Source organism: Pinus tabuliformis, chromosome 9 (genome assembly GCF_031772625.1).
Source record: "Pinus tabuliformis cultivar Carrire ecotype Pingquan chromosome 9, CPIR1, whole genome shotgun sequence".
NCBI lineage: Eukaryota > Viridiplantae > Streptophyta > Pinopsida > Pinales > Pinaceae > Pinus > Pinus tabuliformis.
Genome location: NC_142307.1, coordinates 579,569,636 through 579,587,312, shown reverse-complemented (window position 1 = coordinate 579,587,312; position 17,677 = coordinate 579,569,636). Strand labels below are relative to the sequence as shown.

The 17,677-nt window shown below is 36.8% G+C and overlaps 1 protein-coding gene and 1 pseudogene across 1 annotated transcript; one reads left to right on the top strand and one right to left on the bottom strand.

The window, feature by feature from the left end:
- The first annotated feature begins 2,589 nt into the window (after nucleotides 1-2,589).
- LOC149149879 (phenylalanine ammonia-lyase pseudogene) lies at nucleotides 2,590-3,597 on the top strand (annotated as a pseudogene).
- Nucleotides 3,598-5,180: 1,583 nt separating this feature from the next.
- On the bottom strand, nucleotides 5,181-6,205 carry LOC149149878 (uncharacterized). Its single transcript, XM_089445455.1, has 3 exons — nucleotides 6,100-6,205; nucleotides 5,872-5,953; nucleotides 5,181-5,735 (listed from the first exon to the last, which is right to left on the bottom strand). Exons 1-3 carry the CDS (start codon nucleotides 6,181-6,183, stop codon nucleotides 5,494-5,496), a joined length of 408 nt encoding a protein of 135 aa, XP_089301581.1. The 5' UTR covers nucleotides 6,184-6,205; the 3' UTR covers nucleotides 5,181-5,493.
- Nucleotides 6,206-17,677: the final 11,472 nt, after the last annotated feature.

The window sequence follows — 17,677 nt, the reverse complement described above, 5'->3', positions numbered from 1 at the left end:
CTCTTGCTTTCTCTTCATGGTTGTTTATTTGGGCAATCATTTTCCCTTTATCCTATGATGATTTCACATTCACCACCTCTGTACTTTCCACTACAAATTTCTTTATGTTTTGCACATTCGTCTTCATGCATTTCCATTTTGTCTTCCCTATGAGGAGAGCTTCCTGTAGCAATGCCACTTGTTCTTTCAAAACCTTTTTTCTTTCTGCTAAACCCTTGTTCTCAACTGTTATTATATGAATTTTATGATCTCTTTTTTTCTCTTCAGCTTCTAAAACCCCCAACCTTTCTTTTGCATTTAACAATTCTTTCACATAAATATCAGATGACTAGGTAAAATGTGTGGATGTGGCACTACATAAGGCAGAATCATCAATGACTTTTCCTCTGGACTTCTTGTTTCTATGTGTTTGTAGAGGGGACTTATTTGAGTGCTTATTGCAAAGGGCTCGAATACTTTCCTTTTGAGACCATTTTTTCCTTATCTTCTCCCATTTTAGACGGGCTAGTCTTTGTTTTAAAATGTTCCAATATTGTTTAGCATTGACCCAAACCCACTTCCGAGCTTTGGTGGATGAGGAAATTTTCACGTGTCCTAAATTATTTGTCTCCACATGTTATGAAATTTCTTGTCCCGTTGTTATGTTTGAATGCATTTTCCATCAAACTTGTTCCGAGAAAGATGTAGGTCTATAAAATGCCAAGATTACTTTGCACTGCTCCTCACTATTCAGGTTACTCCCTGCTTAGGCTACACGCTGCTCCCTACTCGATACTTCTGCTGCATAAAAGGTCCCTGCGCTCACACTGCTCACTATTCACTGCTTGTTGCTCTCATTGCTGACCACGGTGCTATCCACATTGCTCATTGCTCGTCAACAAAAAACTTCAAAGATAAAATTCTGGCATTGATTTCCCATGAATCACTGAAGTAAGTGTGCATAAATTCGTTGATAAACAAAGTTTGCCTTTTCAAATTCTCAGAGATCATAGAACAATGGTCTAAAGCCACGTGTTGGTGTACATGCACTTAGACTAGCTGTGTTGGTGTACATGCACCTAGATTAGCTCCAGTTAACTTATTGCTTGCATGTGGCACATGTACACATTAACATAAGATAAAGCACACTTAGCTTTAGTTAGCTTTAGTTATTGCATGTACAAATAAGCTTAACTTAGTTGCTTTTATGTATTTATTCTAAAACTAATATTGTAGAATCAATTTTCATTCTTTTCTCAATTCTTGCTCGCTTCCTTCCTTCTCTTGCAAGCTTGTTTATTGTTTTGCAGATCTAGATCTGTCTATCTCAAAAATCTTACATGGTATCAGAGCACAGGGATTTGTAATCAATGCACAAGCAATTTTATTTGCAGGTTCAGAAGATTGAAGCAACAAAGAATGGAGTCTAAATTGGAGTTTCCACAATCGGCAATTCTCACTCCATATAATTATTTCGAATGGAAGCCAAAGATTCAACTTCATCTCAGAAGTAGAGGCTTATTTCGAATAACCATGGGAACAGAAGTTGAACCAACATCGGCAATGGAGAAAACAAGATATTTCAATCGCATGGACGAGGCCTTTGGCATCCTATGTTTATCTATTTCTCCGGAACTGCTATTTCATGTTGAATCATGTTCAACTCCAAATGAAGTATGGAAAATTTTGGAAGAATTGTTTGGAAAACATGATGAAATGCAAGGTCACATTCTCGAAAATGAGTTAAACTCATTAGATCCGAGAAACTTTGAGAACATTCAAGATTTTTTCACAAGGTATAAAGCCTTGTTGGTTCAGCTGAAAGGATGCGGGATCGACAAATCCAAGCAAGAAAAGCAGTTGGTTCTTTCCATTTTATCAAAACTTGGTCCAGAGTATGCAGTATTCGTCTCTACATTCCACACAGCCAGATCTGCAACTGGTGCAACTTAGAAGATGCCCTCACTGGATTCTTTTATTCAGTCTTTGATGCATGAGCAAGATAAGCTCATCAAAATGGGCACACTTAAAAATTCCAAAGCGCATGCACTTACTGTGCATGCAAAAGGAAAGGCAAATTCCAAAGACCATCAGAAAGGAAAAGGGAAGAAGGATCCTGATCCAAGAAAGGGAGGACATCCCAAACCCCCTGATGGATCATCTGGCTCAAAGGAAAGGAAAGGAACGAAAGGGCAATCAATGTGCAATTATTGCCACCGTGGTTTTCATCATGAATCTGCATGCATGAAGGAGACTATAGATCTTATGGCGCAGACACTCCAGCAACACAATCTTGGAGACCGCATTCCTGAGAATGCTAAGAAGAAGTCTGGAGAAAAAGCACCAGATCCAAGAGGTAACGGGCATGCTTTGATTGCTCTTCATTCTGCACCACAAGAATGGATCATCGATTCAGGAGCTTCACATCAAATGGCTTCTTCAAAGGAATCATTTTCTTCTCTACATGCATACTCAGGTCCTCCCATTCTCATGGGGGATAATTCTGCAGTTGCAGCAACTGGACAAGGAAGAGTGCAATTCGAAGATGGAAGTTTTGAAAATGTCTTGCATATTCCAAGGCTTTCTGTGAATCTTCTCTCAGTGTATCAGATGACACACACAGGCAGCGGAAGGAAGCGACCCAATTCCAGAGCCAGATGCAGAGGCAGTAAGGAACTCGGTGCTCTGGAAGCGCTTCAGCAAATCGGAGTCGAGAAGCCCTTTGAGCTCCAGCCCAAGGAAGGATTAGCCATCGTTAACGGGACCTCGGTCGGAGCTGCTCTCGCTTCCATCGTTTGCTTCGATGCCAACATTATCTGCATTGCTGCAGAAGTTCTGTCCGCCATGTTCTGCGAAGTGATGCTCGGGAAACCAGAGTTCACAGACCCATTGACACACAGGCTGAAGCACCATCCTGCCCAAATGGAAGCCGCGACCATAATGGAATATGTTCTGGATGGGAGCTCCTACATGAAAAATGCCGCCGAAAAGCACGAGATGAATCCCCTGCAGAAGCCGAAGCAGGATCGTTATGCTCTCAGAACCTCGCCACAGTGGCTCGGTCCCCAAATCGAAGTCATCAGATCTGCTACCCACATGATCCAGCGAGAGATTAACTCTGTCAATGACAACCCTGTAATTGACGTTGCTCGAGACAAAGCACTGCACGGCGGGAACTTCCAGGGGACCCCAATCGGTGTCTCCATGGACAACCTGCGCCTCGCTCTCGCCGCAATCGGGAAGCTAATGTTCGCCCAATTCTCGGAGCTCGTCAACGATTACTACAACGGTGGCCTGCCTTCGAATCTCAGCGGTGGCCCCAACCCGAGCCTCAACTACGGCTTCAAGGGCGCCGAGATAGCCATGGCTTCCTACACATCGGAGCTCCAGTACCTCGCCAGCCCTGTCACCACCCACGTCCAGAGCGCCGAGCAGCACAACCAAGATGTCAATTCTCTGGGCCTCATCTCAGCCCGCAAATCAGCCGAGGCAATCGACATACTCAATCTCATGGTCTCCACGTATTTGCTCGCGCTCTGTCAGGCCGCGGATTTGCGACACCTGGAAGAAAACATGCTGAGCAGAAGTTTCGATTCCTGCGAGATCGACTCGGGGTGAAGGACACGACTGCCTAGCAGTTGTCTTTTCTCTACTTTTGCATTATATTTTGAGGGGGGTTTTCTTCCCACTGGGTTTTCCCTCTTTCCTCCTTTTTTATGCATTGTATATGGGTACCTAAAATGGCCGTGTTGCCGGGACTCATTCATTTTGCATCACACTCACCTAAGTTATGCTTAAGGGGGGGTGTTGGTGTACATGCACTTAGACTAGCTGTGTTGGTGTACATGCACCTAGATTAGCTCCAGTTAACTTATTGCTTGCATGTGGCACATGTACACATTAACATAAGATAAAGCACACTTAGCTTTAGTTAGCTTTAGTTATTGCATGTACAACTAAGCTTAACTTAGTTGCTTTTATGTATTTATTCTAAAACTAATATTGTAGAATCAATTTTCATTCTTTTCTCAATTCTTGCTCGCTTCCTTCCTTCTCTTGCAAGCTTGTTTATTGTTTTGCAGATCTAGATCTGTGTATCTCAAAAATCTTACACCACGTTATCATTATTTGCACAAATAAGAATTCATTCTGTCTGCAGGTTGAAGGAACAAAGTGTATAAATTGAAAGTTGCAGCGCCCTCGCACTTGCGGTTGATGTTCGTGTCTCGCACTTGCGATTGATGTTCGTGTTTCACTCAAATCAGCGACCGAGAAAGAGATTTGACGCTGCACCTTCCCTACAAGACGAAACCAATCTTCTTTTGCTGTCACTTGTCGTTAAAACTTGTATTGACAGAAATTAACAACTTGAGAAGGTTCATTCAAAAAGGCTTGCGGTGATTTACTCGAGTCACCGAGAATTGAAATCCCCCTTCGGTTGCTAACCAATCTTAAAATACTTAAATAAATCTATTGTATATACATATTTGAATATATAAATTGTAATATATATATCCCTTTCACATGCTTACATTCATATAAAGCTAAATCCATATATATAAAACACCAATACGATTGGAATTATCGTTTAACCAAATTAAACAAAAATTAATTTTTAATAATTCTTTTTTTTCACCTATCTAGTTGAAGACTTTGATGAATTAAAAACTTAAGATAATTATTAAAAATATTAAATTTTATATTACTTTGAAATATGTATTTATTTTTTCCTCGAACACCATTTTCACATGCATTCTATTCTAATCAAATACATTTAACATGTATCTATCTCACCTCCAAGTTAATATTTCCGCCCACTTCAACGGACGCTCGATATTTTTACAGATCTCTCTCCACATTGAAGGAGTCGGATTAAAATACCAAGAAAAACATAATAGCTGTGAACTCTTTTTGGTGAGGCTGGTAAAATTATATTTTCATATGTTTAATATATTATTTTGATTGGTGCGAAAATTAAACCAGTGAATTCACACGAAGGTAACAAAATACTTCATTACAATCCACCAAAATCCGTTGACTACTTCATTATCTTTTGAACTAAATTTCATACAAAAATAAATTTGCATTTTCAACCTTCATTATAGTGTTTTTAGATTGATTTCCATCTTTTTGAGAAATGCAAACCATTTCAACAATATCCCTATTGCAAAAACCGTATTTCAATAATATTTCCTTTGCGCATACAGGACAGTTGAGGGACAAGTATCAAACGCCGCCTTGTGCACGACTGGAAGCCCCACCAGACCTGTCGGAACATTACATTGATAGAAATTCTCTCGGAGAATCTTTAACCTCCGTAAGGTTCGGGACGGAAAACATGTCATTTCGGGTAGGATTTCCAGAGATGTATAAAACTCGCCACGCATCAAAATGTGAGAGAAAGGGCTTTGGATTCCATTGCAAGGAAAACGGAACAGAGGAGTTTTCAGCTTAATTATGAATCATAATAATATATGCAAACGGCGTCTACAGATTAACAACACGCAGACACCGCTAAGACGATGCACGATGAAAACAACAGGCCCGACCAGTAAGATTATCAGTTGATTTCTTCGGCGTGCCGCTGCAGTATTGCTGTTGTACATCAGTAGGGCATGCTTCGCCTCCCATCCTCTGGAATTCGATGGCCTTTCTCTTCTTGTCGTTGGCCATTCGATGCATTCTCTTCTTGGGATCCACACGCCCTCTCACTGTCACTTTCTTCCGTGTCACGTCCACCACATAATCCAGCAAATCTGCCCATCATCACCATAAACAGATTTAGAAAATAGTAAAACTAAAGGAACACAAGGGAGCGCTAAAAGATTCTTTTATACATGTTTCATTGCAAAAATTAATGTGAATGTGCAGAATGTGACGAAGAAAACATACTGTCCATTTTGGAGAGCACTGTTGAGACCCTGTGACGGCAGTCTAGGCAGCACATATTAGCATTCAGAACAATCACCTGAACCTGTGAAGCAATGTAGTGTTTGAGACAACATCAGAAAGATCAGACTTTAGCGTAAGCTAGACACTAGAGTTGAGTTCATATGTAGTATATCAAAAGGGATTGGCAGTATGCGATAATTGGGAGGGTAATTGCAGAAATGGGCTTACTCCCGGCATTGTTAAGGCCTCGGCGGACCGCAGCAGCTGAGCCGTTTGAGCCATTTGTGAAGGGTGATGAGTGAAGAAGAACATTATGCAGATGCGAAAATCAGGTCCTCAGAGTTCCCATTGCTGTGTGATGTATATAGATGTGATATCAGGTGTGTGATGCTAATGGGCACGTTGAAATTTCAAGGTGGAACTGGTAGAGGATTAGTTGTATTACAGGTAATGTGAAAGATTCTCTCCCATCCTCACACAAAGGATATCATATAAAGTTATGTGTTTTTTTTCCTGTTTACCCCACATATATATATATCCAAATAAAAAGTCAAAATTTACGATCACCTTACAGTTTTACCTCTTACTCATTATGTTAACACAAGTTAATACACCGATTATAAATTAATAATGAGTTAAAATTAATTTTCAAATTTAATAAATAAAAAACATTTAAATCATTTTGAAAGAAATCAAAGGCTTTGAATATAAATCCTTCGTATTAATTTTGGATATAAATACTGGATATACCTGAGATAAATTTCTACCAAATTTGATTTTCGAGATCACTATGATAGTATTGATTCAGTCAAAGAACGAACTCACTCCCTGCCTGTCTGTCCGTTTTTGGGCATTGTGGTCAACGCAGTGGCATCGAAAGTCGTCGGTTGGCGTATCCGACCACCCGCGGTCCGGTGAGTTGTAATATCTTCACACCATACTTGCTGCTGGCTTTTGTAATTAATTAATTGGGTAATCGATGTGGATAACTGGTGAGCGCGGTCTCCAAATGAAGTGATGATGGTTGCTTTTCTTGGGAGGCTCGCTGACAGCACAGTAAGGATGAGGTGGTTTTTGTAACTGACATCCTCACCTCAGAACCCGCTGACTGGAAATTAAACAAGAAATTGAATCACATGTGACGGGATGCATGAAGGCGGCTGGGTAGGGTTTGGTAAAGGTCCGCATGATCTTTACAGGCGCTACAAATCGTTGAACGGGTAGAGGCGGGGGAATGGGCGCCTTCCGAGCAAGTCCGGGGAAATACATGAAATGTTCCTTGTTTTATTTTGCTGTTTTTAATAGAACTCCCTTCAATTCTCACGCACGAGATTTGGAAGGTTTTATTTGAAAGTTCTATGTTTTTCAGAGAGAAAATCCATATATGGCCAAAGCCCTCATGATTACAATATGGCCGAAGCCAGTCAGAGTACGGCTGAAGCCAGCAGATACGGCAAAGCCGTCACATAACGCCGAAGGGGGACCTCCCCAGGGTTCGAACTCGGCTGGGGTGAGCGAAAGCCATCCGCCCTATCATGCACGCTGGGTGCTCTGTTTACTAAATAGAGTTTTTTTTTTCTTCCGGTTCTTGTGAGTTAGTTATATATTACTAATAAATTAATAATAAATTAAAATAATTTCTATAAAATTCATGATCAGATTCTTATTTAAAAAAAATTATAATTTTTTCACACTAACACATATTTATAATTGAACATAGGTCTATTACTCAAAACCTTTAGAAGGACTAAGTAGACTTTCTACGGGCAATTTTAAGGTTAGAGGTTCTCATTCATGCATATACAGGGTCCAAATCTATTATCAAAATTGATTGTTGACCAGAGCAAATCCATACACATAAATTTATATATGTATTTAGAAAATTATTTGATATAATATATTTTTTCCTATCATAATAAGAGGAATACAACATTATAAGATGTTTAATGGCAAGAAAGATTGCTTTTATCCAGTGATATTTTTTTATACTTTTCCATTCAAATGGTTATATTTCTTATATTTTAATACTTTTATCACTTAAATGATTAAGAATATAAGGAAATTTTCTTATTTCCATTTTTTAATTTGCAATAGCTTTTTTTCTTCATTCCCAAATATGTAGTCATGAAAGTTTATTAACATTGTGAGAGTCATGGTTAACTAGAATTGAATCCGAAAACATTTAAAAGTAGATTTAAATTTTGATTGACCACTGAATAGAGTAGGGGACACATGGATCCAAAGCCTAAGGGAGAGGGCTCGTTGTGTGTCATGAGTAAGCCATAACCAACACTACCTAAATTGCTTAAAAGAAACACTACCTAACCTTTAAACCATTTGGGATGAGAGAAACTAAAAAGATGGGATTGGTCGTATGGGTAGAAGAATGTGCCCATCCCCATCCCCCTTAGAGATCAAGGTCGAGGAGACCTATTTATTTGGAAAGAAAAGAGGGAATTCAATGGGGAAGGCAATAGAGGAGATTGGAAAAAGAACGAGGAGAAGAAGATAACATTGAATGCAGGGACTAATTGAGTGAAAGCAAGGAGCAATTCGAGAGTCACGATGATCCAAACTTAAACAGGAATGCAACAAAATATAGATATAACCACAAATACAAAGATGTAGCATAAATAACACTTCATTTCATTAATATCAAAGAACTAAAATATGCTTACAAACAGAATCAAAATAAACTAGCTCTAGCAATGATAGACTATCTCTGAGAAGAGATGTGGTGGCTACATGCCTCTAAACTATGTTACAATGAGGCTCGAAGGCCCATTTATTATTGAGAAACAATGAAAAGCCCTAAACATCCAAAAACCTAACCCTAAGAGATGAAGCGCCAAAACTATGGGCCCCGTTTCGGTAAATTGGTACATCAACTTCCCGGGGTTGTAACTTTGGCATATGATCTTCGTTTGATGCGCACAATACCTCGCTAGAAAGATCTATCTGAGGACTACAACGTCCTTTGAGCTAATGGAATAGGTTGGTAGCATTGGTATCCACTTGGATTAGTTCGTTCCCCCCAATGAAAAATGGTCTCCATTGTGTTGATTTCCCCCATCAGAAGGGGAAACATCTATTAAACTTGGACTTGTGTGAGCCACTTGCCTTACTGTTGGAGTTGCCCTTCTTTGATAACTTGATAAATTTGGATCCTCTATTGGTAAGTGCCCTTAACCTATGTGTCCACTATCTGGATCCTATATTGGTTTTTCCTTGTAGTCCCTCATTTTTCCTTTTTCTTCCTCTCGTTCTAAGTGGAGATTCTCTTTTTCCTTCTTCTTCCTATAGGTTATGTACCCTTGATCTAATGGAATCATCAACTATAGTAACCGTTTATGCTGGCAGGAAAACCAACTTTGGTACCACTGTAATATCCTTGGGTAATTTATGATTAAATATTGGAAATTTATTTTCATAAAAATTATTTCAAGGATTTTTACTCCAAAGACATCCAAAACTTGCACACTTTCACACAGTAAAATTACTAGTAATTTAAATAAGGGTCGTGATGTTAAACCCAGGAAAATGCTACAACTCAAATAATATTTTATTGATGAGCATTCTTTGGAGGAAATTACATATTTTTTTAAGATAACACCTTGTGAATGAAACCTCGGATTGTTGGCCCTCAAATTACTAGATATTGTGAACCTTCATTGGATAATTAAGCCTTATTTCCATTAGCAATTCATCTCCCTTACTGATGCCGAACAATTCCTCAACAATATGACATAACTCTACAAATTCGATAAGGAAATTGGAGGATTCAATCATAGCTTTATGAGATGACAATATGGCCACAAAATCAACCTTCCCATAAGCTCCAAAACTATTGCATAAATTTGTCACACGCTCAACAATTCGACATACAATAGATCAGACCCATAGATTTGTCTCAATGATTTTACTTCAGATAGTCGACCCCTTTCCTTAGAATGATTATGCCCCATAGTATAATAAACCTCGACCTATAGTGTATTTGTTATCTCTATGTCAATGTGGCTCAACCTCGAATATATGACTCATATTGATTATCATGTGTCCTATGCACTATCAGCTTTAGCTACATAACAACTCACTCCCTCAAAATAGTGTTTCGATTTGTACAATTAGAAATTCACCTCTAGGTCCCACTTATGCAAACCAATGAATCAACCTCATTAAACCATTGCTAACTTGGCCTAGGGTTCGATATCCTCAATCAATTTCTTCTTGGTAATTCAGATAGGTTCCTCATCTTCAATAAGAGGTTATATTATTCCCTTCCTCTTTGGAAACGTCGATCCCAAACCACAATAATTCAACCTCTACTCACTCACCTTGAATGCAAAAAGATTTCAACCACTCCACAGAGCTATTCGATCTATTTAATTTGATGATTCAAACCTTGACAATTGACATGTGAAACAGAAGTTTAACCCTTGCAACTATAGTCAGATTTAGTCCCTAGAAAACTCAATAATTTTGGCCTCCTCTTATGGATAGGAAATTAGCCATATGGAATGCACAATAAATTTTCAGTGAATGTAGCAATTGACCTCCTTCTAGATAGGTCAATCTTCTTGGCACACTAAAATTTTCGTCCCCTCCTGATGTTGCCAGATTGAATTCTATAGAATCAACTCACAAAACACAATAATTGGCTACGGTGGATTTGCAACCACCAAAACCAATGCCACTAGCTAAGGCGTATATCTCAACACCAAAATTGGGAACCAACAAGGGTTTCTACCTTTGTCAAGAAGCTACATAAGATCCTTAATCAATTCACTAATAATTATTTGCATGCACTTCCTTGAGTTTCCTTATCCTTTTAATGATATTTTCCTCCTTTGAAAACCATAAGTGGTAAACAAAAATGGTTGGTCACTTTATTTTTCCTAAACTAGATTTTTACCATTTCTATTTAATTAATATTTATTTTATTCTAATAAACTTTTATTTTATGTCAATAAACCATGGGATCAAATTAGGTTATCACTCCAACTCCCATACTTCTACAAATTAAAAATAGACATTACACATAAAAACCCTAGCCACATTTCCCTTTTCCATTCCACATAAATTGTCATATAAAAGACATTAAACCAGAACCCTTATCACATTGCCATTTTCCCATTGCACATAGACTTACATTCATATAAGCTAAATCCATATATCTATCTATCTATCTATCTATCTACTTATCTATCTATATATATATATCTATATATATATATATATATATATATATATATATATATATATATATATATATATATATATATATATATATATATATATATAGATATAAAGACTTACATTTATATAAAGCTAAATTCATATATAAATTGTCATATAAAAGGCATTAAACAATAACCCTTGTCACATCGCCATTTTCCCATTCCACATAGACTTACATTCATATAAGCTAAAATAGCAATTGCACCAAATGTTGGAAAGGAAACGTCGTAAGGCATAAATTCGAGAAGCATTGTGACATATAAAGAATCAGTGAAAATAAAAATTAGTAAACAAAATGCCTTTCAAAATGCCTCTAAATACAAGACCAACTGGGGTTGCTACAAGATCCAACTGGCAAAAAACATGAGGTATGTTTTGCATCTCCTCTTTTGTAAGCCTCCTTGCAGGAATCTGATGTGAAAACCTAAGAAGCTCTGTCTTCAGCACTACTCATCCAGAAACAGACTGAGGACCAACTTGCTTCCGCTGAAAAATGTTCTTGTATCCATCAACCTTTACTAATGGAGCCACCCTCACTCCAAACTTCTCAGTGAAATCTGTTAGAACCTCTACCATATCATAATTGTGTCTAACTTCTACTAGAATGTGCTCATCCCAAGAAGAATCCCATTCCCTATAGAGAGCCCAAACATCAGATTTCCTCAGTAAAATTTTGATAATGCCTTTGGTTGATTTCGAACATCTCATCACATGAGAGAAAATATTAAGCATGTCATTACTACTCAATTTTCCCACCTTAAAATCCCCAAAAGCCTGATACTTGTTCAACTTTGGCTCTATCCAATTCATCTCTACTTTGAATGGGTTCAAGGAAAAAAATATATATGTACCCTAGTTCCTGAGAGAATATCGACTCCATTCTTGGCATGATTCAGAGCTTGCACCATTGTAATTAAATCCTACCTAGCATCACCTTCTTCATAAACACTAAAATACTTAAAATTCATCGAGAAGTTTGTAACAACATATCTACAAATTTATCAAATGCTAAGATTTGCTGTGACATTTTTAATATGAATAACATCATTAACAAGTCATTGCTTTGACATAGGTAAAACATATTAGAATTACATATAAGGTATATCCTTAACTGTTGCGGAGGATATCAGATGTGCTAAATTGATTGAATATGCAAAGTCTATAATTTTTTGATTTTCTTGGCAACAAAGAGTAGGTTGATGTAAACACTACTAGTTTGTCAACCGATAAAAACTCTTATGGATAAAATATTATTTTATTTATGAGGATGTTATGATTTTTATTGCAACTCTCAAACTTCAGGCACATCATAGTCATTTTACCTTTTACAATTGCAATAAATATAAAACGTTTATCTGGAAAATACATCGACTACACCTACTGCACATTAAAAATAAACCACTAGTTTTGAAAGAAAAGAGATTTCAAGTCTAATATTACGCTTATATATGAGAGTGTCATAGGGGAGGTTAAGTAGGAAAAACATATTACCCCATGATCGAGTTCACTCAGTGGTTTGTACTCTCTTCTATATAATCAAATTAAAGAAGTTGGAAATGAAAAAAAACACCATTGACCTCAACAAATCCAGAAATAATTAATAAATTCTTTATAATAAAATGAGAGAGATTTGAAATTTAATGAACCACATCAAAAAAAAAAATTCCAGAAGTAATTAATAAATTCTTGATAATAAAATGAGATAGATTTGAAATTTAAAAAACCACATCAAAAACAAAAATTACCTCTCCTCATCCATCCATGAAGAAGTAGTATGGAGATTGGCTTTTGATTCATCTATAAAATGGTAATGTTGATGTCTCGAATCAGTGATGTCTCTAATCATAAAACAAAACTTATGAATTTGGCTAAACATTACCAAAATCCATGCTATAATCATACAACTGAACGAAAAAAATAATTTTATACACAGATCCTATCTCCAACCTCTAAATGAAGTTACAGAAAGTGAATTGCGGAATACAGGAGAAACCCAAGATGGCCTCTATAGGTGTGGGATGAGCAAACTTTGAAATAAATTGAGTTTCTATTCAAATAATATTCAGATCTATTCCCACATAGTTTCACTGGAATGAAGGGAATACAAGGAGAGTTGGGAGAGATGAATATAGAGCTTCATATAGATGTCAAGCATGCTAAGCATCCACCATATCGACTCAATCCCCAATTCAAGGAAAAGGTAAATAAAGAAATTTATTTAATGCTAGTTGTTGGTTTGATATCTCCAATAGATAAATATGGCTGGATCAACTATGGGGGTATGTATGTATGTATGTATAGATATATATATACACTACTTTTGCTGGATCAATAGAAACAACATGTGTTTTTCAAACCCCGGCTACTGGCTCTACTAGCCATGCTATAGGTGGTGGTTATATGCCTTGATACTAATAAACAATTCCAATGATGGAATGTAGTTCTTCTCCAAGTTCTTACCTAAGATAAGTTCTCATGGCTATGTCCTCGTAAAAAAGGGGGAATAGAGAGAAAATAATTTTATCTTCCAAGAAAACAGGACTATATTCGTTGAATGAGTCCCCGTTAATGAACCCACTAACATGTTTGAATTATGGGAGGAGATAGGAAAAAAAGGAACAATGCCCATTTCAATAGAGAATGATCAAAGAATACAAACCAAGTAATTGGGCTCTTACTACATTAACAAGTTTTCAATCATTGTACAATTAATCATCAATGCATACCATAATGTAAAGCTATAATTAGGAATGCCCATGGTCATCTTAAATAGTTCCCCAAAATTCTTGAAGAATATTGATGCTTCAATTTATAAACCTTCACTAATGCATATAGTACAAATCAAATAGAGATTGTGCAAAACAGAAAATATGGACAAAGCATAACCATCATACAAAATGATGCTTAGGGAATAAAAACAAAATAATCAATTTCAGTCTGCAAAACAAGTTTGCAGTCAGCACATCACTCTTCATTGGATCCCATAAAACTCTCAGCGAATACACAACATATAAAGAGTATGCTCAGGGAATACAAACCAGATAGTACATTTCATTATGCAAAACAAGTTTGCGGTTAGTGCATAACTCTTCAACGAATCTCATAAAACTCTCAGCCAACACTCAACATACAAAGAGGAAGCTCAGGGAATACAAACCAGCATTTCATTTTGCAAAACAAGTTTTCAGTCAGCACATAGTTCCTCATGGATGCATCCTAAAAAACTATCAAATTTTAATCAATAAATAGCATGAAAAAGAGAAACCATAAGCTTTAACAAAGGAATTCCCATAAAATATGATCTAGATAATATAATTCTTCCCGAAAAACAAGTTTGAAATCACCAGGACTTCAAACAAGTCAAAGAAATTTGAATTTGTTGGAAACAATATGCAAATGATCCCTTAATTAGGAAGAGATGTTGATTCGAGAACCATGGTCTTGCCTAAAAAAATAATATAGAATATATCTCCAGAGAAAATATGATCAGCCGCTTTCACATTTCCAATCCCATTGAAATTAACACCAACCACAGGGGCTTCACTCAATGAACCTCTGACCTATCATGTGCGTTCATGGCATATTAAACAATACCCTTAATTTGACTACATATTGGAAAATACCCCTAAAAATCACATTATTTAACCCCCTACCAATATAAATCCAATACACCTTCCCAATTTTAAAAACCCCTACTTCCACTAGATATTATAGGTATCCATTTTTTTGTTAACATATTCTATACCCCTTTATATTTTTTCATTAACTTTGAGCTCAATTTTTTACACCTTCCAATATAACAACCCTTTTCCCCCTATATATCCCCCAATATATTATGCCATTTTTTCCTTAATATATATCCCCCAATATGAACCCACGTGATATGGTATTGCTCCCCCAGTGAAGCCCCCATGACACCAACACAACATATTGCTCCCTAGAATTTAACATTACCAAAGTAGTGCTTTGGAATTCAAAAGGAACCAAAAATAAGTTCCAATGGTTGTCCATATGAAGAAAGGGGAATAGAAAGCAAACAATTTTATATTCCCAAAAAACAAGACTAACATAGATCTGCCATGTGTGCTCCAACCTAGTAGAAGATGATTTAGGGTACATTATCTAACAACAATAAGTCACCAAACACTTGTATTTTTTAAATGCCACTATGGGTTGCTAGTTTTAAGAGTATTGTTAGGGAAATAAGCTCGGTGCAGTTAATTGATCCTCACCTAAATCTATTTTAAATCTCATACAATGAGAGTTATTGAGAATTTGAGATAGATAACACCTCTGGCTCCCCTTTTTTGGGTTATCTTGACAAGATCCATCAAAGTAATCCCCATGTTCTAGATTTGTCCACGGGAGCATGAATCAACTTTTTCTGTGTAGGGGTTGATGAAAAGTTTGAGAAGATTGACTGATCTTGGAAGGCACAGTGAAAAAGAGTTATATACCTATCTTCAAAGATTTCAACATTTCTATCTTTCCATATTAGATTTCAACTTTTCTATCTTTCTAGATTCCCCATGATACTATTAGAGGAAGGCCTTTGAGGTCTTTGAGATCTAAGTTTTACTACCACTTTTAAAAGCACTCTTTAGCATAACCTCCTTGTACACAGTCCTTCTGATTAAAATAAACTCCCAACAATTTATCACTCAACAATCGAACCATATTTAAAAAAAATAGATACCTTAACAACTACAAGAGAAATGCTAAGTGGAAAGAGTGACAGATAACCACAATCCTAGCTCGAATCGAAGGGGCAGGAATCCAAGCTTTAACCTGCTCTGAAGCAAAATAATAATTGTGGATTATTCTTAACATTTCAAATCCATTTATTGTGAATTTTTTGTTGTCATTGGCAGCTTCTTCACATGCTTGGAAGTAGTTGCTTCATTCCAAGACGGTCCTCTAATGACCAGGGAGATTGTCCCCATGAATTATCTTTTATTCCCAATAACAATGAAAGCGTTATGAAGGTACGCAAGTGAGCTTTATCATAAATAATGTTCATAGATCATGCCCCTGACTCGTCGTTGACATACATTTTCTGCGCTCCATGAAAATACTGAAAATTTCAGGTCTAGTTCTTACAAGTTATTGTTTTTGTTGTGATGGACAGTAGTAGCCCCAACACTTCTGTTGCTGCTACGGCTGCACCCTTAACAAAATCCTGGAGACCTAAGAGTATGTTCTGCTTCCCAATCCCCTATATTTTTGGTTTCATTTTTTTCACATAATAATTGGGTTCTTGTTGTATTCGATGATTTAGTTAAACATAACCAGGTAGGATAAACCAATCCTCGATGATACGATCATTGTGGAAAAGGTGTAGTTAGAATTGAAACCAAGATCTGTTGCAATCATTTGCAACAATCCCCACAAGCTAAAACATCAGGATTTATGGAAACCATGTCTCAATTTCATTTAACTCTTGATATGATGTGATGGGATAGATGGAGAGGAGCTGAGAAGAAATGTAACATAATGAGAATTCATTTTCGGAGACCAATATCACCAATGATCCAATAGCAATGAACTTTCCCTCTCATGCATTTAGGAAAACCTTTTAATCAGGATTTTGGGAAAGTTTGGTTCCCTTTGATAGTAAAGTCGAGGTGTTTCGTATCCAGAGAGAAAATCATATCAGAAGTAACATGCTCATCTTTGTCTTCTTTCAATCCTACCATGTTAGGAGGAGCTAGCTTAAATTCTCTTTTGGAGCAAAAGTCGTGGAGTTGACCTGGGTGCCAGAAATTCTTTTAAGGGTTCCATTTCTAGTAAAAATATTGCACCTATACACCAGGACTATATTATCACACTCAATACAGAAAGACCAGTTGAGATGAACCACAATGTGATTAAATACTAATTTTATATCCCTGTTCTGGAAGCTACTAATACACCAAAGAGTAAAACAATAAAAAAAATTGTAGAGAAACAATAGGTCCTATAAGATTTTGTAGAAGGATTGATCATGTTGGGAGAGAAGGGTTAACCATGACCTTAGTTTGTTGACCTTTCATTCAATCTTAGATTAAATGCCTTTTCCTCTTTTACTTTTTCTTATAATCCCCTAATGTATTGACATATCATAAAATCTATTATCAAATTAAGTAGTCCAATAAAGAAGGGATGGTTAATTCTCATGTGGCACCCTCATGCTTTTGATCTTTACATGAACTTGCAAAGAATCCCATGTTGGAAATAATACTGAGAGGGGGGGTGAATCAGTATTATTGAATTAATAAAACTTTTTCATTTCCATATTAAGATTCATATACGCTACTTCAGTTAAGGCAAACCGCGTGTATACGCAACTATGTGTAGTGCAACAAGCATATATCCAGTAAACTTATGATTCAATTAGTTGATCCTTAATGAGTGCATCAGAACATTATTAGCCATATGAACAGTAAACAGGAGCAGTAAAACAGAACAGATCATCACACACAAGAAGCACACATGAACACCATGATATAAGGTGGAAACCCAATGTGGGTGAAAACCACCTATTGCAAGTCGTCTCTTCTTCTTTTAATAGGAAACTTCTTTTTACAGT